The sequence below is a fragment of the Thamnophis elegans genome, chromosome 7, assembly GCF_009769535.1.
Source record: "Thamnophis elegans isolate rThaEle1 chromosome 7, rThaEle1.pri, whole genome shotgun sequence".
NCBI lineage: Eukaryota > Metazoa > Chordata > Lepidosauria > Squamata > Colubridae > Thamnophis > Thamnophis elegans.
The window spans coordinates 30,204,594-30,232,463 of NC_045547.1; the positions used below are offsets into that span (position 1 = coordinate 30,204,594).

The window sequence follows — 27,870 nt, forward strand, 5'->3', positions numbered from 1 at the left end:
GTAAAGTCACCACCAAATAAAAATATTTTTTTATTATTGCTTGGCCCACAGCCGGCAAGAAAACTTGGAGTATACCCAGCTCAACTGCAGCAATGAAGAATCTGAAGCAGCAAATATATGCCCTGATGCCAGCAGTATGCTCAGCACTGAGGCAGATGGCAATGCCATGCTTAGTGAGGTGAGAGGTCGATTCTCATATTTGCTTTAACAATCTACTAGTCTATATGCATGCAAAACATTCAATGGTTAACATGATTCTTTTTACAATGATGCTTTTTCTAGATCAACAAACGTACAATGAACTTTTTTCCATTCATACATTTTTTAGTGACCTGAAGGGCAGAGTCTGCACATTCTCTCCTGGTAAAGAGTTATATAGCGCTTCCCAAAATTTGCTCATGGACTCTTCTGGAAACATATCTTTTGCAGGCAGAGTTAACAAACCAGACCCTGGTAGATGTTGCATTCACTCTTAAAACTTTCTCTTTCTTCAAAAGAATAATAATAACATTATTCTAATTGTCCTGATGCAGTCTTCACACAAACATTAAACAGGTTGTGCATCGATTCCACAAGCAAAAGATCAGTATTTTAATAGTGCTTCATACAGGGGTGGGTTCCTGCCAGTTCTAACCTCTTCTATAGAAGAGGTTCCACAAATCTACAGTGCCGTTTAGAACCGGTTCCAGCTCCCTCCCCCTGCCCGTCTGCACATCATCAAGATGAAGAGCGAAAGGAGGAATTCTGGGAGTTGAAGTCCACGACTCTTAAATCTGTCAAGTTTGAACACCCCTCGGGTTTTTTTCTAAAGGGTTAGGGGTGCAAGGGTTAGGGGTTAGGGGTGCAAGGGTCTTATAACTTGACAGCTTTAAGACTTGCGTGCTTTAAATGCCAGAGTTTCTGAGCCAACATTTTGGTTGCTAAGCAAGAGCGTTGTTAAGTGAGTTTCACCACATTTTACAAGTTGGCCATGCCCACCCAGTCACATGGCTGGCAAGCCACTCCCACCCTGTCACATGGCCGGCAAGCCACACCCACAAAGGAGGCCATCCTACAGAAGAGATTCTAAAAAAATTTGAAACCCATCACTGGCTTCATATCCCTGCAACCTCGCTATTTCTTAACATTCTCACCTTATGAAATATAAGTTACATGAATAAACCTGATTCTTGGTAGGGACTTTTCTTATTCTCTTAGGACCAGGAAATGACTAGACTGCTCAGCAACATTTTGGAATCTGACAAAGAAAACTCACTACACATCACAAGTCTGAAGAAAAAGGTACAATCTGGAAACGTGAACCTTGACAGGCACAGATGGGCTGAGGCAAAATCCTGTAGAAGAACAGTATCTTGGAGTTGTCTAAAACCAGGTGTGTTTTCTTATCACAACTTTCTGTTGACCTTTTTTTTTTAAGGAAATACTCAACTCATAAGAAGAGTTCTGTCCTAGTGCTCCACAAAGGAAAACAAATCTGTATTCAAGTCAAATTAATGTTTTATTTATTTATTTTATAAGTAAACTAAAAATTATTTTCTCTCTCAACTCATGCACACACTTCATTTTGCTCCCCCATTTATATCAATCTTCCCTAATATGGTGATTTCCAGTTGTATTAGTCTTCAGTTCATATAACTTTCTGTTACACTGGATTTCAAACCGTAGTCAGGAAATACTGTGTGGTTGTTTGGAAAAGCCCTGTCTAGGTTTCAAAGAACTTGAAGGTTTTAGATGGGTTAGAGGTGGTTGAAGGGCAAAAAGAAATAATACTTTTTAAAAATAGTTTTTATTAAAAAAAATAGTTTATGTACAAGTTCTTTTAAAAGAAAAAATATATAATTAATATAAAAAAGAGAACAGAAAACATGAAAAGACTTCTGATCATCCTCTTGGCAATCATACATACAATTCTGATCAAACTTCTCTGTAAAATTACATCATAATCCTCTTCTGTCTATCACCCTGTGATGCTATGTTGGCCTCTTTCCATCTGTCAGGAATCTTTCCATTCTGTAGAATAATATACATTGTTTGTTGTAAATGTTGTAAACATTCATCCTCAAAACATTTATAATAAGAGGCCAGCAGACCAATTGGGGCAGCTGCCTTTCGTGATTTAGTATGTTTTTCTTGCCCTTTATATAGAGTAGAACAATGCCGGAGAAACATTCTGCATATTTGCATTATCTGTTATTTCAGTATTTCCTTCTTGTAACTTTATTATTACTTTATTTTTCTTTTCGCAACATATGTCAGCAATTTCCCTGATTTACTTGCAGATTCAAATTTTTTTTGTTTCGCATAATTCATCTTTATTTCCATCTCTCTCATTGTTAACATAGACAACTACCTCCGTAGAAGCTTAATTTGATGAGCAATAGTTGTCCGCCCAGGGGACTTCTCCTGTTTTTCTCTCTGGGTCTTTAACACTTTAGTCCTAATTAGCTCTCCATAGTTACAGTCACACAATCTGACTCATATTACGCATATCTTCTTATTTTGTAAAATCCATCAAATATCTAATTTACTTAAGAAGTAATCAATATTCCAATGAAGTTTCAGTCTAGTTGTCAAGTTAATTTTACTATTTTTAAAGAGACGTCAAAGACAATTCTTGTTTTTATTTTAAAAAAATTGTTTTGTTTATTATTTATCTGTATAAAATTTAAATCACAATCTTAAATTGTTTGCTTTTAAATCAAAATTAGTTTTTTTTCTCTTCTTAATTCCAAAAAGAAGTCAACTGAGTGTCTTTATTCTTTCTTGTTGCTTAGAAAAATCTCTCTTAAGACATACATTTATTATATACGAAAGTGTTTTTTTTTAAATGAGGCTTTGATGTGTCAAGTGTCCATAGGGCTGCACAGTGTTTTTGAGTGCAGTGGTAATCCCTCTACTTCGAAACCACTCAACCTATGATTGATTGCAAGAAAGCTTAATTCCTGTGGCCTCTTCCTCTACTTTAGAACACAAGTGGATGATCTGTTGATCTCTTCTCCGGGGACAATTTTGTTGGCAGAATGAGTAGAAGAACTTCCAAATGCCTTGTGTGACACATGTTTAAATCAGAACTTGCAACCTGGCTGCCAATCTTTGCCGTGGTGCTGTCCCCACTCACAGGAATGTCTAACCCATCATAGATCCTCACCCAGAAGCTGCAAAAGAAAGTAATATTAAGAAGCTGGTTAAAAACTTGAAACAACCTCCCAGAGAAGACAGAAAAAAAAAATAAGAAAATTTCAGAGGAAGAGGAAGTGAATCAGTATTGGGCATTAAAGTCTTTCCCTTTGACCAGTGAAAGCCCAGCCCTGTTTTCATTGGATTTCTAATTAGCCTTTGTATTACGCAGTGATGAAATTCATTTTTTTTAAACTACCGGTTCTGTGGGCATGGCTTGGTGGGTGTGGTGTGGCTTGGTGGGCGTGGCAGGGGAGTGATACTGCAAAATCCCCATTCTCACCCCACTCTGGGGCCAGCCAGAGGTGGCATTTGCCGGTTCTCCGAACTACTCAAAATTTCCACCACCAGTTCTCTAGAACATGTCAGAACCTGCTGGATTTCACCCCTGGTATTACTACTGTAAATACTAATATGTATTTATTCAGTAATATTTTCATACAGTGTGTTAACAAATTTGGACCAGAGACTTAGAAATTCTTCTTCCTTCCCTTCTTTGAAAACTGGCATTCTGCAGATCGTCTTTCAGAGCTAGAAACTGGAATCTATTCATGGAATGGCCTCATGAAGGAATGGAATGCACATTGCTTTAGTTCAGTGTACAAAATCTTCAATTACAAATCTTCTTTGTAAAGATTATCTGTGTTTTCATCTTACTCTCCTCATTGACGATGAAGACTTATTTTGTCCTGAGGGGTGGTGGAAAAACTGCAACTGCAACCAATCAAAACCGTCTTTATCTTCATCCACTCACAATTCCTGTCAACCATCTTGAAATTATGAAATGGGGATTGAGGGCTTTCCTTTTTGCTCACCATACAAATGCCAAAAGGTTGTTTTTCAATTCCCTGGTCTCGTAAAAGTATTTTTAAATTAAGCTTTCTATTGGCCAGAAGGGTCTGCTATGTCAATTTGGCCATCAACAAGCATAATCTTCTACATATATAAAAACAGAGGTGTATGAACACCTCGAGCAATTTCAACCACACTTGGTACACAGATGACTTATTCTCTGAAGAAAAATATTGGGGGGAGAAGACACCCCTAACACCCCTTGGGGTGTGTGTTCTGTTAAGATTACAGCCTGTTGTGCATTACTGCTGTACTGGCTTCTACTGTACAGCGCAGTGGAGTTGCTATGGTAATGGCTTCACAGTACTCTGCAAGGGGGCTCCCTCTGGTAAGGGGGAAAATCCAACATTAGAAATTACATTTGGTCCGGACATTTTCCCCCTATAAATAAATACCTGGGCAACACTGGGTTTTTGGCTAGTTGGCTATTTGATAATAAAACTGGCATTCACCAAACTGACATCACTTACATATTTGGATTGTAACTCATGTTTTCACTAGCCAACATGCCAAGGGGCAGGCAGGCTGAGGCTTAGAAACTGGTAGTTCGATATGTCTGGAGGACAGTTGGTCTGGAATAACACTACTCCATCATTGTAGAAGAAGATTTGGATAAAGAATAAGCCAGAATGCTTTTTGTTGGTCCTTTGGGATCTGTGTTTCCCAATTCTGTCTTGAAAGCAACTCTGTTCAGAGATGTTTTTGAGCTGTATTCTTCCTAGGGGTGTGCACCTTTTTTGAACAATTTGTCATGTCATTTTTTTTCTCCCTTCTAGAATCCAGGGCTTTGAGCCAGGATTGTGGGGACAGCAAGAGGAAGCATCAAGCTGAGAGTGGCTATTTCTCTTTGGAGTGTTGTAAATCAGAGTCAAATTGGATCTCTTCCACTTCCTGTCCTAACCATAGCATGTTGCCTGCCCCTAGCAATGCCACCGGTGCAAGCAGGTGGACTGCTTCCTCCCTCAGCTTGGCAGATTCAGAGCTGAACTGGCACAGGAGTGGCAGCGGAGAGGGCCGGTGTGGGCTGATAAAGCAAAACTATACAATCTTGGCTGATTTACCCAAGGCCAAACGGCTCCATCACCAGGGGGCTTTTGAAAAAGAGCACAGCCGTGCTCGGAGTCCAGGCCGAGCAGAGGTGGAACGGATATTTGGGCAGGATCGCAGGTAAGAAATGCTGGTGCATCCCAAACTGCATCCTTTCTCAGTCACAAGCATAGGAACTAGACAAGTCTTTGTGCTAACAACATTACTGCCAGCAGTTTGGCAGTTCGGCTCTCACCAGGATCGAGTTTGACTCGGCCTTCCATCCTTCCGAGGTCGGTAAAACGAGGACTCAGATCATTGGGGGCAATAGGCTGATTTTGCAAACTACTTAGAGGGGGCTGTAAAGCACTGTGAAGCAGTATATAAGTCTAAGTGCCATTGCTATTACTACAAAGATTCATCTATGACAATATGGAGAACATTCCTTTTGGGCCCTTTATAGCAGGGATCCCCAAGCCCTGGGGTGCAGTCTGTTCATATTTGGGCCACGGAAGCTGTAGGTGGTACGCGCATAGCACCTCTTGCGCATGTAGAGGCAGCAGAGCATGCATACACAGTTCCTCTTGTGCGAGCAAATGGAGCTATCCGTGCTCACCCACCATTCATCCAGACCCATTCCCTCTCCTGACTGTAGTGATTCACTTGACAATCATCATAAAAATAGTCATAAAATTGAGTGTACTCGTGTGGTGACTTGACTTCTGATCAAAATTCTGGGCTCAACTGTGGCCATAAGTCAAGGACTGACTGTATTACATACCTATTCTATCAACATTCACTTGACTTTGGGAGAATAATGGATTTCATGATCAAACAGGGCTTAAGGCTGCCAGACAGGGAAAAGTTTTTACAGGCATTAGAAATAATATGAAAAACGTATCCTGGAGTGTAAATGCCCATATTATTCTTGTCTTTGAAGGTGGAGATCCTTTGCAGGTTATTTCAATTGCTTCTAAAGTTTGTCCTTTTGTTTTTGGTTGTTAGGAAGTCAGAGACACTGGAAGTCTTCCAGGCCTTGGAAGAGGGCCTCCTGGAACGTTTGGACAGCAAGTCCTTGAAGCTGGCCAAGGAAGGGCGATTAGTCAGAAGGCGGTCGAGCCCCGCCCTGTGCCGAGAAGTAAGTGGCTGGTCCACAGATAGAACTTCAGTTTCATTTAACAGCTGGATATTTAAGGGGAAAAAAACAATATATTTTCAGTGTTGCATTCCTTAATTTGCCTTGCTTTCAGTGATGGTCAATCTTGAAGAATGAAACTCTTGCTTTTCCGGCTTTGTTTTTCAACTATGGGGCAGAATACTGAAGAACAGGCCAGTCCACGGCAGCTGAAGATTGTACCACTTCTAAGCACATAAGAGTTGTTAGCTTGAAAATGCTGTGGTAACAAACTCTTCCCGGTTGCACAAAATTCACCATGGTGCAAGGGAGAAGCAAACCAATTTACTCTTCCCTTTGATGTGCTAACTTTGCAAGGATATCAGATTTGTCCCTTATATATCTTTGCAACATGGTGTTGGGAAGAAACTGCTTTTCCATTTCATTTGCCAAAGGATGGCAGATCACTTTTGATGTGTGGGCATGGCAACTAAAAATAGTTGAAACCTATATTTTAATTTCCTCAAGTGCTAGTGGTGACTGCCAGTGGCCCAATCCCAGGGCACGTCTGTTCTTGTAATAATAGATGCAAACATGAAAAATCTGAAAAATAGACACTAGCCACTATGTATGAACCAACATGATATAGCCATCTACTTTATCCTTAGAAAATAATATTTTGTTGTTTGTTTTAAATATACTGGGGGCAGCAAGGACATGGGAAGGTCAGAAGCTCAGAATAACCTGCTTGACCTGTTAATCTCATACTGATTTTTTGATTTCACTGTGTGAACTTTTCTGGACTATTGAGAATCCTCTATATCAGCCATGGCGAACCTTTTTTGGCTCACGTGCCATAAGTGGGGGGAGCGCAGGGAGGTCATGTGCGGGCGTGCCGCACCCATAATGCAATGCACAACCTCACCAGTGCGCATTCGTGCACTCCAGGCACTCACCTGCATTTTTTGCATGCTTTTTTCGCCCTCCACAGGCTCCAGAGGCTTTATAGGAGCCTGGGGAGGGCGAGAACAGCCTCCCCCATCCCCCGGAGGCCCTCCAGAGGCTTTAGGGACCTTCAGGAGGCTTCCCTGAAGCCTCCGGAGCAGTCAAAACAACCCTCCGAGCAAACTGGAAGTCACTTCTTGTTTGCTTGGAGGGTCATTTTAAGCGCTCCGACCGGAAGTGACTTCCAGTTTGCTTGGAGGGTCCTTTTGAGCACTCCAAAGGCTTCAGGGACCTCCTGAAGGTCCCTGAAACCTCAGGAGCGCTCAAAACAACCCTCCGAGCAAACCAGAAGTCCGTTCCAGAACTTCCGGTTTGCCCAAAGTGTCATTTTTTTGCGCTCCGGAGGCTTCGGGGAAGTCATGAAGCCTCCGGAGGGCCTCGGGGTGAGGAGGCTCTTTTTGCCCTCACCAGGCTCCTATAAAGCCTCTGGAGCCTGGGGAGGGCAAAAAATGGCTTTTAAAAAGGGTGAACTCAGCTGGCCAGCGTGCGCATGCGTGGATAGCTTGATGTTAAGTTGAACTGTTTGCAATGGATATCTTGGTGTCAAGTTGAACTGTTTGCAATGGACACCGTATTTTTCGGTGTATAAGACGCTCCAAAGTATAAGACGCACCTAGCTTTTGGGGAGGAAAACAAGAGAAAAAAATCTGCCTCTCTCCCAGCAATTTGCCTCCTTGCACCAAGCAGCAAACAGTACAGAAGATAAACACTGTTTGTGGTGTTACATTTCAGACTATATTTGTACAGATGCTGTTAAAATTGATGTGGCTTTCTGGAAGTATACATTATTCTAAGACGATACAATAGCACTGGGCTTCTTCAGATCAAGCATTTATTTTTAAAAGCTGCTTCATTTTATTAAGTTGGCTTGAACAATAATAAAACAGTCTTTAAAAAATGTCTGATAATTTGAACATTCTTATAGGCATTTATAGTTATTGACTTACTTTCTTGCAGCAAATAGCCTGTTTTGGTTTAGTCTGATTAGAAGGGGAAAAAAAATCTGCCTCTGCCTCCCAACAATTTGCCTCAATTTCAGTTTAAGTGGGGCTCCTGATGATCAGCTGCTTCAGGCTGCAGGGATTGCCATAGCCTATTGCCATCTCTGCAAGCCCCATTTTCTTAGTTTGCTGTACGGAAGTAAATTGCTAGGAGGCAGAGGCCAAAGGGTGGGAGCTGGTGGGCTGGTGGGGCTGCATTTGGTGTATAAGATGTACCCAAATTTTCACCCTCTTTTAGGGGGGGAAGGTGCATCTTATACTCTGAAAAATACAGTACCTTGCATGATTTGTTCCCTTCCCTTCTACAGGTAAAGACAAGTTTTCCACGAGAGCCAGAACAGCCCAGGAAAAGAGAACCTCTCTGCATAGGAAGAGCAGAACAGCAACTCAAGATAAGTAGCCAGAGCCATGGTGAATCCTTGCATTTAAGGAGCCCAAAGCAGCAACCGGAGAGAGAAATTCAAAGTAGAAGGATGCCTCTGTACTCAGCAACTTCAACCTCTCAGGAGAGAGAAGGAAGGAAATTGGAGGAGTTTGTGTCTCGTATGAGTTCCAGTGCAGAGAGGGTTGCCCTTTTTCCTACGAGTCATGGGAGGCAAGTGGATAATGATAAAAAGAGACGAGCAGAGATCTTGCATCAAAAGAGCCCTGGGAAGAATGGCACAGATACTAGATGGAAAAGCAGTCCAGGTACCTTGCATACTGCTAATCCTTCAAATACTTTGGACAAGAATCAAGCAAGGCCCATAAGGCAACTAGATAGGTATAAAGAAAGTGACCGGAAAGCACGAGGAAAACCTTTGCTCCTTATAGGTGCAGTTGACCAGCCAAGAAAGGACATAAGAAACTCCCAAGAAGTTATTTGTGCTGTTGGCTCAAGAAGTGAAATTGCATCTAGAGGGAAAGGGGGACAGCCGCTGGTTTGTTCAAGGCTTGGGCATGAACAAAGCGGAGTCCAAGAAGTGAAAAAGTATCCTTTTAATCCTAGGAAACAAATGGGAACTGGTTTGAAAAGTCCTAGTGCAGCTGTGAACAGCTCTAGACCTGGAATGTCTGCTAGTAGAAGCAAAAGAGATATCAGAAACACTTGTGGCCAAGGAAGATGCATTGAAGACAGTGGGACCAGTGTGAGAGAACTCAGACATTCTCCAAATCCTGGGAGTTCAATGGAAAGTAGCCAAATACGCCTTGAGCAAGCAAGATGCTGTGCTGCTTCACAGCAGCACCTAGAGAATAACTGGAAAAGTGGAAGGGAAACCAGGAGTGTAAGGGCCGGTGCCAGTAGTGATGGGATGAGCAAAAGAGACCATTCAATTGTTTTCACTCCTAAGAAGGAGAATGACTGGAAGGGTTGTTGCACGTCCTGTAGCCCCACAAACCCTACAGTTTTTGGACAGCAAGGGATGATCCAAGAAGCTCTTGCACACTCCATCAAACCAGAGACTGTCCCAAGAAGCCAAGAAAGCTCCCAGAGCCATGTACATCCAATCCCATCCTTGGAAAAAGAGTGGTTAAGCCAAGGGGAGTGCTTCCATTCTGCCAAGCCAGGGCAGCAACAATTGGGGGATAACAGGGAACATCAAGAAACTCCAGTAAAACGGGCAGAGGATGAATGGATAAACTGGCAGAGGTGTCCCAGTCCCTCAACAGCAGAGAAGCATCTGGGAAATAATAAGGAAAAAATTTCCTATCTGGTAAGGAAGACATAAAAAACACTGCCTGAAATTGCTTTCATGTTGTCCCATATTTTCTGTTTGTTTGTTTTTTGTCTGGTCCTCAAAATTCAATATTGACAAACAGGCATGCGTCAGAGAAGAATCCAGTTTTCTGTCTCCTGAAGCAACATTGATATGTCTCATTTTTAAGTATGTATATGCAGTGTGTGTGTGTGTGTGTGTGTGTGTGTGTATCTTTGTAAAATATGTCATTTGCACTATTGTATGAGTCAAGGAGTGGAATTATATAAAATAGAAAAATGCAGCTATTGCATCTTCGTAGAATGTGACTGCGCGGGTGATCATGGGGGTACCTAGGTAATCCCATGTTACACCACTTTTAGGCGGCCTGCACTGGTTGCCGGTTGTCTTCCGGGTGCGATTTAAGGTACTAATTATGACCTTTAAAGCGCTCCATGGCTTAGGCCCAGGATACCTGCGAGACCACCTACTGCCACCAGTAGCGTCCAACCGTCCAGTGCAATCCCACAGAGTTGGCCTCAGGGTGCCGTGGGCCAGACAGTGTCGGCTAGCGACCCCTAGGGGGAGAGCCTTCTCTGTGGGAGTGCCTTCCCTCTGGAATGAGCTGCCCCAGGAGCTTCGTATAATCCCCGACCTCTGGTCCTTCCGACGTGCCCTAAAAAGTTGGCTTTTCCAGCAAGCCGGCCTGGCCTGAACAGAATAAAATATAGGATTAATTTGGTTGTTAATTTTAATTTAATTTTTAAATTTTTATTGTAAATATCAATTGGGGTTTTTTTTGGATACTTTATTTAATGTCCCTTTTAATTTTTGTAATATGTGTTTTCTTTTATGTTGTACGCCGCCCTGAGTCTTTGGGAGAAGGGCGGCATATAAATCCAATAAACCTAACCTAACCTAGATGTGTGGGAAAATTCTGTGGCCCTAATGTCGGTTTTCAGGATTTTAAAAACCATTTATCTAGCCAAATGTCCATAAATTATTGCTGCATATGCAGTGTTAAAATAGATGAAAGCTTATTCATTCAGTGGAACACATCTGAACTATTGAAAAGTCATTAGAAAAGGGCTGTTGTAAGCAGTCAGAACTACATAGAATGAAGATTCTCCTAAAATAAACTTCTTCCTGCATTTTTCTTTGTAGAAGCAACAAGGCGAAGGGCATATTGCAACAAGTGCTTGTTCCTCTAGAAGTCAAATCCTTTATCTGGACTCCAGTAAGAAACATAAGGTACAGTACAACTTTATCCTTTGGCTCAAGTATATGCAACCTGATGTCCTTCTAAGTTTTAGATTTATTCAGTTCCAGTCAACATGGTCAAAAGGAAGGGACTATTGGAAATGAAGTCCTGAATATCTGTATGGTCACAGGGTGTCTACTCTTGATTTAGCTGTTCAGCATTGCCTACTATTGGTACCTCAAAAAAGCCTTATACTTTTCTTTGGAAAGAATAATTAACAATTCTTCAGGGCATACTTGGTACAAATTCAATCATTAGCATCTTCAGATGCCTGTTAATATATCCTGGACAAATACTGTAATTATAAGAATCTGAAAAGCAGATCTGTGTTCTCATAGGAATACAGGCAACTGCCTTATCCGTATGTGATCAATCTGTTGATCCATTTACTGGTAGTTAAATATTATTCTGATGAAAATTGCTCTTTAGAGGAGTTTCCCATCTTTTTCCACTAGATGCTTTTTGCAGGAGGTGTCAATGGCTGTGTGCCTTATTACTTTTAAAACTGGTACTCTGTCCCTAAGCAACTCTTCCTCTTCTTAGGGGGCTGATGGTACTGAGATCAGCCAAGCCTGCCTGATCTCAGAAACCAAGCAGAGACCACCAGGTAGTCAGAAGTTAAACTGACTAAGTTTAAAAGTTTGTAAAAATACAATGGCAAGCCATTTCGGAATTGTGATTAAAAAAACATAGAAGTACCTATGAAATCATCTGGAGTTGGAGCTTGACATGAAGAATACTTATTGTATCTCACATGGGAAATTACTGATACAAGCCCACAGAAAATTTTAATGTTTTCAAATAAATGGTCATAGACTGCAAGTAAATGAAATGCACAGAATTTAAAAAATACTAGATCATCCTTTAAGATTAAATAATTCCAGTCGCACTAATATTTGGGTGTAAGATGTCAATTGGCTTGAATTTATGGCTCCAGGAACAGTGCAGTGTTGAATCTGAACTTGGAAAACCTGATTTAGAAAGTACTGCATGAATACCAGGGGCATGTAGACAACATTGGAGACCATTATTTATTGTTCAGGTGGAGATGGCTGGCCGGCTGGTCTCTTCTGTAGTCATTGCATCAATGCCTGCCCCCCTCTCCAAACCCCTTTAGAGCAAGCCTCTGCTCGAACTGCAGCTGCAAGTGATTGATATGAATCTGCCTTCGTGCTTTAGGCCAGCTTAGCACCTGTATATCTGTTCTTCCAGACACTGCCTCTACTGTTAAGCATGTTACACCCTTAAGGGAGGCAGCAGCAAAGTAAATAGCCTGAAACAACCATTAATCCCTATTTAGAAGTGATGACACTGAAATGACCTAAGGTTATATGCAAATATTTCTGGAGTGGGAAGAAATTATATTCTGCAATACAAGATAGATACATATTTGAGGAGCGCTTGCAAATATATAATCTTTTTAATTTTAAAAAAGACAAAATCCACTATCCAGTTGTTGTTTTGCTGTAAAAATAGGCCTCTGTTTACAGATACCAACTAGGAAGGTTTTCTACATCTAAGTATTCTGAATTGCATGATTTCTGAAAGGGGAGGGGGTGGAGGGAGGGGTTGGTGTAGCTGGGAGACAGCTGCTGTAGATGTCAGGCTCCATGGCTATCCAAGAAAACTCTTGGTTTTTCAGGTTCCACTGGCATATTTTAATAAATAGTACATTCTTACAAATGAGTTGGGCAATATAAAGTAGTAGACTCATTTCTTTTGTTCGTAAAGCAATTCACCCCTATATTACTGCATTTCAATCTGAATGTTCAAAATGAAGAATTTGTATTTTCTGAATAGAAAATGTTGAAGTACCTTTGCCAATAATTTTTGTTCCTTCTAGGATATAAAGGGTCATTAGACAACCTACAAATACCCAACAGGGAAAGCTGGCAATTTCTTAAGTACATCCATGTAATTTTAACTGGCAATTTCTTAAGTATAGTCATGTAATTTTAATTGAAGATGGAAGCAATTTAGTGATTTGCTACAACAGATGTAATACTGAGCAAGGTTGACTGGTGGAAGACAGAAGCAGCTGCTTAGCAGCCTGTTTAGGCGATGAAGTGCTGGGGTTGTTTTCTCTATAGGTATCATTGACATGGTGTTCTCTTCCCATCATCCTGCATTTTTCTTGCTAGGAGTTAGCCTTCTCATCAAACTGTTTTTTCTAGTGGGCATCAATAGATTTTCTCAAATAAATGTTTTCAGCTGCTGGGCTTTACAGTGAGCAAGTACTTTTGTTTCCAACTGTGCATGCTTGAAAAGGATTGATTTTTCCCCCCTTACTTTATATATGTAAGAGGTTTTTAAGTTGCAGAGTCATTTGAGTTCCCGGAAGGCAGTTAGGGCCTATTGTGTCCTAGTTGAATGAAGCATTGATGGTAACGCTACATGTTTCTTAGGGCTTTTCCAGAGATCATGTCATTACAAGTTCAGCCAGTGCTAGTAAAATGTGAAGGGAAGTGCGCATTTTCTGAAGCAGTAAGCTTTTCATTTGGTACCTGACAGAACTCCATTTAAGAAAAAACAACGAACAGTACAGGTAGTTCTCGACTTACAAAAGTCCATTTAGTGACCGTTCAAAGTTACAATGGCACTGAAAAAAGTGCCTTATGACCATTTCTCATGGTTCATGTCATTGCAGCATCCCCATGGTCACGTGATTTAAGTTCAGATGCTTGACAACTGACTCACATTTATGACGGTTGTAGTGTCCCAACGTCATGTGACCATATTTGGCCACATTCTGATAAGCAATGTCAATAGGGAAGCCAGATTCACTTAACAGCTGGCTTACTAATTTAACATTACTGCAGTGACTTAACAAATGCGGCAAGAAAAGTTGTACAATGGGGCAAATCTCACTTAACAAATTTCTCACTTAGCAACATTAATTTTGGGCTCAATTGTGGTCGTAAGTGGAGGACTACCTGTAATTCAGATTTCTCCGTGGAATGATTTATATTATTAAATTTGCTCTATGCTTTAACTGCCTGGTCATATAGCTATATAAACGCAATCCTTCTTTAACCAGAAAATTCTTAACATTATTTTTAATGATAAAAGAGAGGATCATTTGGAAAAGATCGTGTTCAGTGTTAATTGACAGTTTCCTGTGGTGGTTTCATGCTTTTATTCAGTCTATTGATCACGGGGGCTTTTCTACTTGTGGTGGGATTCCAAATCTTTTCCTACCAGTTCTATGAGAGAGCGCTTTGCGCTCACTTGCAGCACTCAAAGACCGCCCTCGGTGTCAGCGCTGGTGAGCTGAGCTGTTTTTTTTAAAGGTGCAACATCTCTGCCACGTGAATCAGTTGAGCTAAAAAACAGGGGAACATAGGACCATGGTGAAAGGGTGGGGACAACCAGAGGTGGTATTTGCCGGTTCTCCAAACTACTCAAAGTTTCTGCTATTGGTTTGCCCGAAATGGTGCAAACCGACTGAATACCACCTCTTCTTTCTATCCTTGGCCCAAACATAGCATTGCCTTCATCTGGTCCTCAATCCATGCATGTCCTAAATTTTCCTTAATTACTATTAAGGAAAGTAATTACTATTAGTGAGGTAGTATTTCCCCCCTCATTCTGGCATTAACCACAGGCAGTCTCAAGATATATAAAATCATAGGTTTTGTCAGTGTTGCCAGGCAAATTAAGAGACTACTATGCTTTGAAATAGAATCAGGACAGGGAGCAGCAGCAGGGAGAGCAAATTTATGTTCTCCTGACTCAAAGCTGGCTAGATTGCAGTTCAGCTCAACTAGGTAGAAAGGCCATCTTTGAGGCAGCCTCCTCCCTAAGGAAATTCAAGGTGGAGCTATGTGTCCGTAGTCTTTGTGAAACTTGAATACAGATAGCCCTTGACGTCCAACCATTTGTTTAGCAATCGTTCTAAGTCACTACTGTATGGCACTGAAAAAAAAAGACTTATTACTGGTCATCACATTTACCTCACATTTACAATGGTTGCAGCATCCTAGGGTCGTGTAATTGCCTTTTGAGACCTTCCCAGCTGGCTTCCGACAAGCAAAGAAAATGGGGGAAGCCAGATTTCCTTAACCATGTGATTCCTTTAATTCCTTCACCACCATGGCAAAAAAGGTCATAAAGTATTATCTGTAATTAGTGACTGGATTCACTTAACCAATGATAGAATATTGAACATTGAGGGACACGATATGGTATTTGGTTGGCATGCTTACCTGTTATTCAACAAAAAACTGGATAAGAACTTTAAAAGTCATATTTTAAGAAATGCTTTATTGCGGGTCTGGAAGAAATATCAATATAAATTAAATGACAAGATACCCATGTGGGCAATTCCTAGACACGCAATTGAAAATATGAATACAGCACAAAAACAGGACAGAATTACCTACAGACAGCTTCTTACCTCGGAAAGGGGGGTATTACAATTAAAATCTTTAGAGGTATTAAAAGAGGAGAAGGTAGTTCAAACATGGTTCCAGTATGGGCAACTACAGGCTAGGTGGAAAATAGATCAAAAAATTGGTTTTATTCAAGTTGAGGATAATTTGTTTAAACAAATAAGAGATCAAAGCTTAATGCATATAAAGAGGATATATAATGTATTGATACAGATGGATTCGGAAACAGAATTAGTTAAAGATTGTATGATAAAATGGGCTCAAAATATTGAGGAACCAATAATGTTGGATACATGGGAAAGAATCTGGGTAAGAAATGTGAAATTTACACAAGCTCAAAATCTGAGAGAAAATTTTTACAAGATGTTCTATAGATGGCATTTAGATCCTAAAAAGTTGGCTTCTATGTATCCGAATGTACAGCCTAAATGTTGGAGATGTGGTTCTCTCGATGCTACATATTATCATATATGGTGGACCTGCCAAAAGGTTAAAGCATTTTGGATAAAAATATGGTGGGTCATGCAAAATGTTTTTAAAAGAAGGATAAAGTTTAGTCCTCAGTTATTTTTACTAGGTATATGTACTGACTTTACAGTGGTAGAGACCAATTTGACTCTGCACCTGATAACTGCAGCAAGACTGTTGGTGGCGCAATATTGGAAGAAGGAAGACTTGCCTACAATTCAAGAATGGACATTGAAAGTAACAAACTTAGCTGAAATGGCTAAAATATCGGCATATCTCAAAGATCACTCAAATGAGAGATATAAACGAGACTGGAAAAAATGGATTGACTATATACAAAATAAATACGGGACTAAGAAATTCCAGTTAGCCTATGCTTAAGATCAGAAATGATTTAAACTGTTAAAAGTCAGTTCAGTAAGAAGAAGCTAAGGTCAATCTAGAATGTCATTAATTTCTTTATTTCTTTTTTTTCAATAGATTTTAGACTGTGTTAGTTAAAAATCCATACCGTGTACGGGTTCTGGGAAGTCGGGGGGGGGGGGGAAGGAGGAGGGGGGGTGGGGGGGTGGAGGGAGGGAGGGATACACAAAAAAATTGTACTTCAATGTCTTAATGATTGACAAATGATGACATATTTGTGTTTTTTTTTTAAAGAAAAAAAAGGTCATAAAGTTGGGTTCAGTTCCCTTAAAAACCATCTTGCTTAGCAATGAAAATTCTGATCCCAATTTTGGTCATACATGCTTGTACTTTCATCAGTCACGTTAAGGGCGAAAATGCATGCAGGAACTATGGAAAATAGGAGAGAGGAAACCTAAATTTACCTTAGAATGTTGTATTTATTTCTTATTTGTAAACAATTTAATGGTTTTTGTCATCTTATCTTTAGATTTTGGGAAGTTTGCAGGTTGCCAGCAAATATTTTAACCTTTATTGGGTTAGAACAGGGATGTCAAACTTGCGGCCCACGGGCCAGACCCATCACACACTGGCCATTCCCAGTTTAACGAAGGGGAATAAAGTCACTTATGTCACATGATGACATGAGTTTGACACCCCTGGGTTAGAAGGTATGAATAATGGGTGTTTAAGTTTCCAGAGACATAGTCATCTCAATTTACTGATGTACCCTAAGCAGCTATCATTACATTGGCATTTTGAAGATATGATATTTTGGTCCCAAGTTTTTGTGAATGGAAACAGCCACTTGATTATAGAGGTATTCTGAGACTAGAGGCTTAAATAGGGAGCTGAGAATTATGAAGGTAAAATAAATGAAATGTAGTCAGATTGTTTTTAAAAGGTTGACACTTAAAACTGCTTTTGGTCTTGATGCTGTCATTCCCTGTTTTGATTTAGGAAATAGTAATTGGCACAATGCTTGCTCTAATTGGGTTTCCTTCACTTAAAGTATTAGTGTCTTGATTCATACCTCTTGGATTGCATGATAGAAACTGTGAGTAACTTTTTTCTGGTTCAGGCAAAGGCAGAAATGTAGATACTCATTTTTACAGGATTCCATACTTCAGAGCCAAATACATTGTCTGATCTTGTCAGCCTTTGTGCAAAAATAGGAGCCATAGATTCCCCCTCACTCACGGAAAGGCTGAAGCTATCCGGTTATTGCAAGCCATAGTTTATATGTAAACCATCATCATGAATTCCACAAAATACCCTTTTTATCCTACTTAGGTTTCCCCTCTCAGGCTTCTTTCCACAATTAACACCAAATTAGAAATAATGCCACTAGAGAGTGTTTTTTCCCCTTTCTTAAAGAAAAAAAGTAAAAGAAAAAGGAAGGTAAGAGTGTTTCTCTCCCCCCCATTAAATTACAATCAGGCGCCTCCCTACTTCCCAATAATTCCCAGGATTAGAGAAAGGCAGGGGAGGAAGTACGCGCGGGAATCTGGAGGGGTGGTAAAAAGGAGGAAGCCTCTCGTATTCTAATCTTCTGATCTGGAAGCCTCTAAGTCGGATTGTAGTTCGGCCTTAGTGCCTCAAGGCTTTTCGTAAAATGATAGTCTCTTTTTTTATTTGGTTTTCGTAAGCCAGCCTCTCCTTTGCTGGGGTTGACAGGCGCTGCCCTGCGCACGTCGGTCCCCGTCTGGGAATGGACCGCGCGGCGCCTTTAGCCGAATTCTGCCTGTTCTCCCTCGGCCGCTTTAGTCTCTCGCGCCCGCCTCCACCATTGGTTACTCTCGCCTCGGGGCAGCTGGGCTCCGCCCCATCTCCGTTCTCGCTTCCTCATTGGCTTCTCGGTAATAGCGCGTCACGAACGTTGCAATTCGATACGTTCCTATTGGCGGGGAAGAGCCTCCCAGGAAGTTTTGAGGAAAAAGGAGGAGGGAAAAAAAAAGTTTCTCCTGGGCGGATCGGAGAAGTCCTGAGCGGAGCGAAGGGAAGGCGAGAAATGGCCATGGATGTCGCTGCGGTCGGCGGTGACTTTAGCGTCGCTTACGTGGGGCGATAACTAAAACATCCCCGAGGAGGCTTGATAGCCGTTCGCTTTAGACGGCAGCATGACGGTAAGCGTCGGTCCTGAGGTTTTCGTGACCGCGGATTCCGGTTGCTTGTCTATGGAGGGAGGGCGTGCCCGGTCAAGCGGAGCGGTCGGGCAATCCGCTACCTTTCGGCTTCGAGGGGTCGATTTTTTCCGCTTTTCTTCCCCTAAAGGTGGGCTGACACCTGGACTTCCCCGCTTTTTAGGCCTGCCTCCTCCTCCAACGGGTTCGTTTTTCCTCTCTTTTTGGGGAGAGGTCACGCGTTTGCACACACGAGCTCGGCAGCGCGCGGGGATGACTTGGGTAGATTTTGCGCCGGCAGCTTTTTCGGAAGGGAGAAACGGAGGGCGAGAGATCCCTCCGATCCCGCTTTGGCTTGAAAACGGCGGACGCCGGTTCTCTCCTTTCCCTTCCCGCAGGGGAGATGAAAAAAAAATGTGGGCAGAACAAGCAGAAACTGGCTTGATAAGTTTCTAACTTTTACTGGGAAAAAAAACCATGCAAGCTTTCTCGGTAATACAGAATTCTTTCGTTGGATAACGGATAACGAATTCTGTAGAAAAGTCTGTTAAATACATGTTGAACGCTTATTCCAGGCAGAAAAGATTCCCATGAAAGTATTGTGTTCATAAAATATCCATATCCGTAGAGCAGATAATGTTTATAACTAGGAAGAGCCGCTGCTCCTGGGTGGGGAAAATACTCTTTTGCATGTCCCAGAACCTACCATCTTTCCTAGGCAGGCCTAAAAAATTGGCTTTGTGCAATCTCTTGTCTTCAACTTCTTCTCTTTCCCATTTTGACCTCCTGGGAGTGGGTGTGTTGTAATCATAGCATGGAGCAGTTTTGAGATGAACATCTTGTTGATTTGGAAAGTACAGGTTTTTTTTTTTAATAGCTGTTGCATATGAGTTGTTAGACTTACTTTGTGGAAAAGTTTGGGGTGGGGGGAACTTAGCCAAGCAGACATATTCTCTGGATCTGTTTCTTCTCCTTCGCCTGTGAATTGGACATTATAAAGTATATTGCAATATAAATAAACAATGTGTGGCTTCCTGCTTGCTGAAAAATATTCAACATTTCATTCCGCATCTTTACAGAGAAGAGTAGCAGCCAACATTTTGTGGAATTTTTGAAATAGTTGGCAATAATGGTGTTTCTTATCATGCTTAAGAAACTAAGGAACCTGGAGGGGAGATTGTTCCTGAAAGGGTGATGGGCTGGGTTGTGGAAAGGGATATGGGGCACAGGAGGACTAATGCTGAAACAATCAAAAGCTTTGTCTGCTTTTTGTTGTAAATCTGCATTATGGACCTTTCTCCAATGCTTTGTGACCCTGGAGCAGAATTACTGAGCCTGAGATTGAACAAACTGAATGCAGCAACAAGTTGATGCCCCTGGCAAAAATCTTACCTTCCCAGGTCAATCGGCAGGAAACAGACTTGCCAGTCGGTCATGGTGGCTGATGTGAGGCCTCCTGCTTGTCAGATTGTAAGGTGAAAGAGCCTGTTGTGGAAGAGGAGAAAATAAATGAGGAATCTCTGCTCTTTTACCTTTTAGTTTAGCGGCCATGAAATGCCTCTGCATAGATCTGAGGGCAGAGCAGTGATCGAGGGATATTTGTAATGTCCTGAAGTCTGTGAGAGAGGGCTGGAATAATGAGAGAGTATGTGTGTGTTGATAGCATTTGGTTATTTATGCTGGCTGCATGAAGAATGAAGGCTTCAAGTGATTTCACAACCATATTAGGGGAAAGCCATGACCCTGAGTTTTGCTCTGTGCTTCCTACTGCCTCATTAACATCCTGCAGCCCTTCCTATCCTTCCTGGAGACACCACTCCTTTTCCTCTTCTCTTAGCCCTTCTGACCACCCTCCGCACTCCTGGCTCAGAATGATTACTTAGAGAGGAGGAGGAAATGGGCATGTGAAAATGATTTTCTGTCTTGAGGTCTGTGTGGAGTCACAGTTCCATAAACATGGCATAATTCCTGGTTAGATTTTCCTCTTTTTGGTTTTCCGTTCTCCCTGTTTTTATTGTGGGTGGAGTTGATTGTCAAGCTTTGGCTACAGGGCAAAGGGGAGAGGTGGTTTTTTTTTTAAAAAAAAAATCTTTAATAGTGCTGAATTTTATCTCCCTAGCTAGAGTAGACGATGTAAATCCCTTGATACTGCTGACATTTCTTCCTTTTGACAGTGTTGTTTTTATTAATTCAGTTTTAGTGAGTTCTCACTCAGTGCTTACACAGGAACATTCTTCTAATGGCTCTTGTATGCAAAACAGTCAGGTGATCTTTCTTTACCCCTAAACAGACCTGTGCTTTGGTCGTAACTCTTGGAGGCAATATGTCCTCTACAGTGAAGTCTATGTCACAGGCATGCATGCCTCAGCATTTAACCCAAAGGAATTAATAGTTAATAAATGGCAACAAACAATAGTTTGCATAGAAGTATAAGGGAATGTCACCCATGGTGGCTTCCTATAAAGATATTCAAATATAATGATAAGTAATTTAATATGTTAATGAGGTTTGAGTCTCAGTCTCCCTCCCAAGGCACGGCAGTTGAAGAAAGAGCAGATCAGTGCTTCCAATTCCGTTCCAAAAATTGCTGTGGATTACACATGATAGAAATGTCACATATTTCTGCAAGAATTTAAAGCAGCTGCATTTTTCTTGAGAATGAGTGCCAATATGCTGCAGTTGTGGTGGTTAGGTGCTGGAATTAAGTGCTGGGCTAGCGGTAGGACGACCAAAGTTCTGGTTCTCCCTTAGGCAGAGAAGACAGCTGGGTGACCTTGGCCCATTCTCTGTTTTCAGCTCCCAAGCAGCATCAAGTTCGCTGATTAGCCTGCTGAAGAACTAACCTCTCCTTGCATCATGCCTTTGCTCTGCGAAGTAGGCAAGCACAGAGCCTTCCAGCAAACTCCTCAACAAGTAGGACAAATGCTAAAAGAAAAGGGGGTGGGGGGAAACCTTGGAATTTGTGGCAGCTGAACTTTTGTGAAATAAACACAAAACTGCATAGCGATGCTTGATCCTCATGTTGAAACAAAGCCTTTGAGTTTCATCCAAAGAGGCAATGATCTGTGATAGCTTACAAACAAGGATTAGTTTTAAGTTTTTGATTTTAAGCTATGTAAGCTGTGGACGACCGCTTGTTAAGATGCAGTGCCAATTCTGCTATAAGGTACTATAATGTATCTTACTTGTTTTTGATTTGGCATGTTAAAAACTAGACATTATAGTTTGTGAAACATTGTTTGATTTATGTTCCATCTTTCTACCCCAACAATATTCAAACCATCTATCATTTTTTAACAATTCCCAAAAATCAAAATATGAATCAATGTTAATATTAACATGAAAAACTAGTAAAAGATATGCCCACAAAGACTTTCAGATCAGAGTTTCTCAATCTTGGCAGCTTTAATGTGTGGATTTCCAACTCCCAGAATTCCCCAGCAAACCTCTGATAGCAAGGAGATCTTCAAAGGGGACTCTCACTCTTCTATCCATTTTAATAAATTCATGCAAGGAAAAGTAATTCCTGATATAAGCAGAACCATATATATTTAGACTGAAACATTTTATATACAGTAGTTGTACTGGAGTTGCTAGATGCTTTTTAAGAGTAGCCCATGTACTGTAAGTTGCAATAGTCAGATGTAGTCAGCATAGTCATTCTCATTAAATGCTGCTAGCCTAGAATAATTATTAGTGAATTGGCTTTACCCACAATTGTGCAAATACACTTTTGCTATAATTGCCCTCTTTCTCTTTCTGGAGGAGTACAACCCTGTACAAAACAGTCTGGACCTCAGTCACTGAGTTGAGTTACCTATTTATCAGTAACACATTAATATTACATAAGTTTCACCTTGTTCTCCTTCATCCAATCCATTATTGGACTTAAGCAAGACTCAAAGGTAAAATATCTAAATGCTAATAAACACTGGAACTGGGTTCATCAGTCTGGATAACACCCTGCTATTGTGCTCCCCTGCAATTTGATGTAGATGTTACACTGCAGAGAGAACACAAGGGAATCTATGGAACACTTTAGATCAAAGCTTTAATATTAAATAGAAGTTCCCAACCACCACATTCTGAATATTGCTTTATATGAAAAGCTGAAACTACAGTAAAAGCTTCTCCTATAAGGCCCAGTTCCCTCAGATAATCTAGTAGGGTGTCTTGTTGATAATTCTGAAAGCAACTGTGAGGTCCAAAAGCTCCAGAAGAACTGCATTCACCATTTCCCAGTTTCACTGCAGATCATCAGTAAATTGGCCAAAAACTGTAAGTGAAATGTGTCAAGAACATGAACCATATGTTTAGATTCCTTTTCTCAGAAATGGAATTTTTAAGACTGATACAATTGTACAGAATTCTCGGTCAATAGACAACTTTTAAATCACCCTCCTTTGGCTGGAAGGCAGGGGTGAAATGCTACCAGTTCGGACCAGTTCATCCGAAGTGGTAGTAAAAAAAGCTACCAGTTCACGCGAACTGGTAGTAAAAACATGCTACTGGTTCAAGCGAACTGGTGTTTCCGACAATCAGCTGCGACATGCAATTTATTTCCTGCTTTCTAGCTAATCTAAATCACGTAGTACAGCGGAACACCCCTCGCTGCTCTACTTACCTTTGCAGGCGCGCTCAATAGCAGGCTCTGCCCACTCACCCAGACATCATCACATCTGTTTTTGACATTCTGCACATGTACGGAAGGTCCTGCGCATGCGCAGAGATGGCACATGCGAGTGGAGCACATGCACTTGCGCACTCACATTTGCAAACCGGTAGCGAAGGTAAGTAGATTTCACCCCTGGTGGAAGGGGATATTCCCCTGAAGGAGGCATTAAATATTTTCCTCAAGTATGGGACCATTAAGCAACTATAGTTGTCATCTCTGCAGACATCTTGTGGACATGTTCAAGATCTACAAATATTCCAAAATAATATACAAGTAGTCAAAATACATCTTTTCAACTTTATCCACCAAAAATAATGCAAATAATGATGGCTCGGTGATTGCCAACCCTTGGCCTAGTATGATATAATTTTAAGACTTGGCATGTATAAGAATTGGGAGTTCTGATTATTGTGAACTTGGAAATACAGGAGTTTGAGGCTATTTATTCTTTTAATGGAAAACTCCTGCTTTAGCATTATGGCAAGAGCCTTGTCACTCAATCTATTCTTGTCTTTTCCATTAACTATTTCTATGAAAACAATCTAGGCATTAGAGTTAGTGAGCATTTATTTAAACGAAAAGAGTTGCATCAATATGATTTATGCAAGTAACTTGAGTAAGGAACTACCGGTATGTATTTTCATGGAGAGTAGTTATAAAAAAAACACAACCAATGGTTGGCAGAATCTAATACATGTTTGCTTGTTTGCATGATCTATTCCTAATTTCTGTAGTCATGCTTTAAAAAGAATTAAGGCAAGTTTAATGAATGATGTCTAGTGTATATCATTACGTTAGAATCTCTTCTGTTACACGTGTTTTATATTCCACACAGTAAATGAAATTTTTTTTGCTACTTCTCAAATTGCTAATACCAAAACCTAAGACAGAATTGAGCTGAACATTGTTCTCTTTTGTTTTTTATTAGTATAGTTCATCACACAGTCAGCCAGATATTTAGGCTGGATTTGATATTTTTATCCTCCTTTTGGGTCCATTTTCAGAATGGCCTAGCTATGCAGGCGAAGGATGAAGCATCTTTCTCTTCCTCAACAGTGTCTTTCTTTCTGATTCTGCTCAGATGTAAATTAAATCAATTTTTAAATCAATGTAAATCAAAGGAACTTTTAAAAAGAAATTGGCTATTGCCTCTTTTTTATACAAATTAAATATGCCTCAACTTACACACTTTTGATAAGCGACTGATCAAAGTTATGAGGGCCCTGAAAATAACCTAGTCGTCGTATTTATGAAGGCCACAGCATCCCATCATGGTTACATAATCATGATCAGCATCCTGCAATCATGTGATTGCCATTTGCAATCTTCCAAGCCAGCTTCCGATAAGCAAAGTCAGTGAGGAAGCTGGCAGGAAAGGTCGCAGTCAAATGGGTGTCCTGCTTAACGACTGCACCACTTAATGTTGAATTTTCCATTCCAATTGTGGTTGCAATTCGAGGACTACCTGTATACACAGGTGATTATATAAGAATGTCTTATAAACGGTCCATTCCAATGTACACATCACAAATAAACATATCTATGAAATATACACTAAGGCTCACTTTTCTGAATTTGATACTTCTATAAAAATTATAAAAATAAAATTGACAACATCCGATGATGGATAGGGCACAAGAATAACAATTGTCCCAGCTTCATTTCCCTCCTCACAGCTTCCTGCCCGCCTCCCTTTGTAGCCCAGGTGAGCTAGAAGCTGCAGGGGAAATGGAGCTGGGAGAATTTTGTCTGCAGTTTAGCCTTTCTTCCTTTCCCCCCACCTTTTTCCCCAAACAAACTTTCAATTGTTTCAGCATTAGTCCTCCCCTGCCCCATATGCCTTTCCACAACCCAGCCCATCACCTTTTCAGGAACAATCTGGACTAGAAAGGGAGGACAGAAGTTGTGAGGGGGACAATGAAACTGGGGCAAAGCTCACACAGCTTCTAGCCCACCTGAACTAGAAACAATAAATATTAACAACCTATCAGAAAAACATATCAGGAGACATTGCTTTTTTAAAAAAATGTACAGCAAAAGTTGTATTTTTCAAACCCACAAATAGGTTATACTTCTGCAATATCTATGTGTAAAATTACTTTGACTGGTACATCTTACAGTGATGGTTCCAGATCTGAATTTGCAAATTGGAATGACCTTGCAGTAGTCTGGTCCAGTGCAGCCAAAGGTAGCCATTCATTATTATAGCATTTTAGAAAAAAAATGAGCTTATTTTTCCTATGCAAATTATACTGTTTTGCATAAGGATGTTTATATCTGCAGTGAAGTGGGGTAAAAATATTTTTTAACTTTGCTTTCTAATGTTAAAGACATTTACATGCAACTCTTTTATAAATAAACTCAAAATCTCTTAACAGTTCAAGTTGATTTAGTATCCTTGAATGATAATATCTCATATATAGAGTTTCTTCCAAGTTTAAACCACAAGTAATGTTGAAAAATGTGCTAAGTCTTGCAAGAGGGAGCAAAGTAACTAGGTTGTATAGATGAAGCTCTGAAGCTGGAAATTTGAATCCAGGTCAGCAGAGCCAGGTGTGCTAAATCTCTAAAGTTGCTTGCAGTCCTCAGGTATCCTTTTTCAGGTTGCTTGATGTTCCTTAATGTTCCTGTGGGTATGACTAGGATGAAATACTGGCTAAATAGATGCGTCACTAAATTAAGGTGAAATGTTCCAAAACTCAGCCCTCAGCATTTTATTGCTGCCTGAAAACCCTTATAGACATAAATCAGGAAAAAAAGAACTTGGTTTTGATGATTTTAAAAAATAGTTAATAGAAAAAAAGAGGTCTTTCCATTTTACAGACATAGAATATGAGAGAATGTTGTAATTGTTCGTGTATTTGCTGCAAAGAAAATCAGAAGTTTCTTCTATTTCTTTTTATCTTTTGGCCCTTTTGTCTATTTTTCTCTCTTCTCCTTTCTTCTCTTTCTTTACTTTATATTAGTTCTTGGTTAATTTGTATATTCTTTTAAAAATCTTTTAATGAAACTTATATGTATAGGTAGTCTTTACTTAATAAATTCTAGCAGACCTTCCAAAAACTACTTATGACCCAGTTCCAGAATTCATGTGACCACAATTTTCAGTGGGGTTTTTTTGGTCAGTTTTCAGCTGGTTTTTGGCAAAAAACCAAAACCAATTCCTCCCCACACCCATTCAGTAAAACAGGTTTGTTTAATGACCGCTGCAAAAAAGATTGTAAAATCAGGTACGGTCGCACAGTGACCCTTTTAATGACTTATAACCATAACTCCAGGGTCATGTATGGCCGTAATTCAAGGACTACATATATATATAAATAAAACTCAGCCCCAACCTGAGGGGGAAGTGAGTCACTCTCACTTCCCCCTCAAATGTTATGTGTGACCTTTGTTCACCCAAAGATTGTACACTGCCAGAGTAATTCAGTGCTGCTCTAAAGAAAAAATTAAATCTTGGTCAGGCCTTTAATAGATGTTCTTAGCTTGGTAGCAGTGGTGGGTTTCAAATTTTTTTAGAACCTATTCTGTGGGTGTGGCCTATTTTGTGGGCGTGGGTTGGCAGTCATGTGACCGGGCAGGTATGGCCAACTTGACATCACTCATGCACACTTAGTCACATGACCACCACCCCCAAGCCATGTGGCAAATTTTTTTGGGACTCCTATGAAAGGGGGGGAGGGGAAAACCTCCCCAAAATAGACAACTGGAGGATTAAGGGCCGAAATTAGGGAGATCAGAGAAGGCAGGAGAGAGAGGAATCCAGTAGAAAGCTGTCACATGCTGGTGAAAGAACTTTGGGAGATCGGAGGAGGCATGATAGAGAGGAATCCAGGAGAAAATTCCTGAGCTTGCCGCTGCTGTCTGGTGGATTGTGCCGCTGGACCTCTCCATGCTTCTCCGTTCACTACCTCCACTGCCAGGTATGGGACTTGACACCAAATTGGGTTAGGATAGTGCGGACGGGTGGGGGGAGCGAACGATGGAGCAGCTTCCGGACGGGCGGGGGCGGGAGTGAGGAGTGACAGGGCTGGGGCAGGCATTCCAGAAGTTACTTCTGGGTCCACCGGTCGAACCTCCTCTCACCAGATCGGTAAATTTAACCATCCGGTTCCCCCGATCCAATGCAAACCGGCAGAAACCCACCACTGCTTGGTATCCTCAAGATATGTTGAGCTGTGGGTTTTGATTATGACAGTCCCAACACATTGTTAGTAAGGCGTCAGGTAGAGAAAGCCGGATTTATTTTTTGAAGTACAGAAATTGTTGTGGTTAAGGTGGAGAACGCAATGCCATGTTTGGTTTTCTCTAGCGCTGTGTCCAGAACATTTCTCATTCTCTGTCACATAACCTTTTTATTAAAGGGCTTGTTGTTTGCTTGCTTTTTCTCTGCCCTAGTTACGAAGTCCTGTTTGCTTTTGGGTGGATGCACTATTTAATTGTGATGAACCATTCTGATTTGATGGATTTTGTGAAATACTTTCAATTGGGTTCTGTAACCTCATTTCTGAAAAACACAAGCAGGTTGTTGTTTTCCAATTTCAGGTATATTGGAGAATGTGAAGTTCAGAGAGATTGTAGATAACAGCAGCCTTTTATGTCGGATCATGAAGTTTGGTTAGAATCAGATCATTGCTGCAGATGGCTCAGTTTCGTTTTAGCATAACTGCACAGTGACCAAGAATGCTTTAATGTATCC

At 40.8% G+C, this 27,870-nt stretch overlaps 2 protein-coding genes and 1 long non-coding RNA gene across 4 annotated transcripts in view; 2 read left to right on the plus strand and 1 right to left on the minus strand.

Annotated features, from left to right (window-relative positions):
• Positions 1–2,969: 2,969 nt before the first annotated feature.
• On the minus strand, positions 2,970–20,263 carry LOC116510941. The gene is made up of 2 exons (XR_004255703.1): positions 19,889–20,263; positions 2,970–3,155 (listed from the first exon to the last, which is right to left on the minus strand). It is a non-coding gene; the product is annotated as an uncharacterized LOC116510941 (long non-coding RNA).
• On the plus strand, positions 5,398–10,254 carry LOC116510940. Its single transcript, XM_032220609.1, has 2 exons — positions 5,398–6,193; positions 8,484–10,254. Exons 1-2 carry the CDS (start codon positions 5,969–5,971, stop codon positions 9,882–9,884), a joined length of 1,626 nt encoding a protein of 541 aa, XP_032076500.1. The 5' UTR covers positions 5,398–5,968; the 3' UTR covers positions 9,885–10,254.
• TRIOBP (TRIO and F-actin binding protein) overlaps positions 17,832–27,870 on the plus strand; it is a 35,103-nt gene continuing 25,064 nt past the window's right edge. Inside the window, exons 1-2 of one of the 2 annotated variants that reach the window (XM_032220607.1) lie at positions 17,832–18,499; positions 21,293–21,409. In XM_032220607.1, coding sequence (XP_032076498.1) covers positions 21,353–21,409 — 57 coding nt within the window. In that variant the 5' untranslated portion in view covers positions 17,832–18,499; positions 21,293–21,352. The remainder of the gene's footprint in view (positions 18,500–21,292; positions 21,410–27,870) is intronic. The other variant, XM_032220608.1, reaches the window with a different exon arrangement.

Bases quoted from the DNA above. Each gene is read 5' to 3' on its own strand.
- LOC116510940 (XM_032220609.1), top strand. From the start codon at position 5,969: ATGCCCATATTATTCTTGTCTTTGAAGGTGGAGATCCTTTGCAGGTTA. The intron at 6,194-8,483 runs GTAAGTGGCTGG...TCCCTTCTACAG, and splicing joins GCCCCGCCCTGTGCCGAGAA to GTAAAGACAAGTTTTCCACG.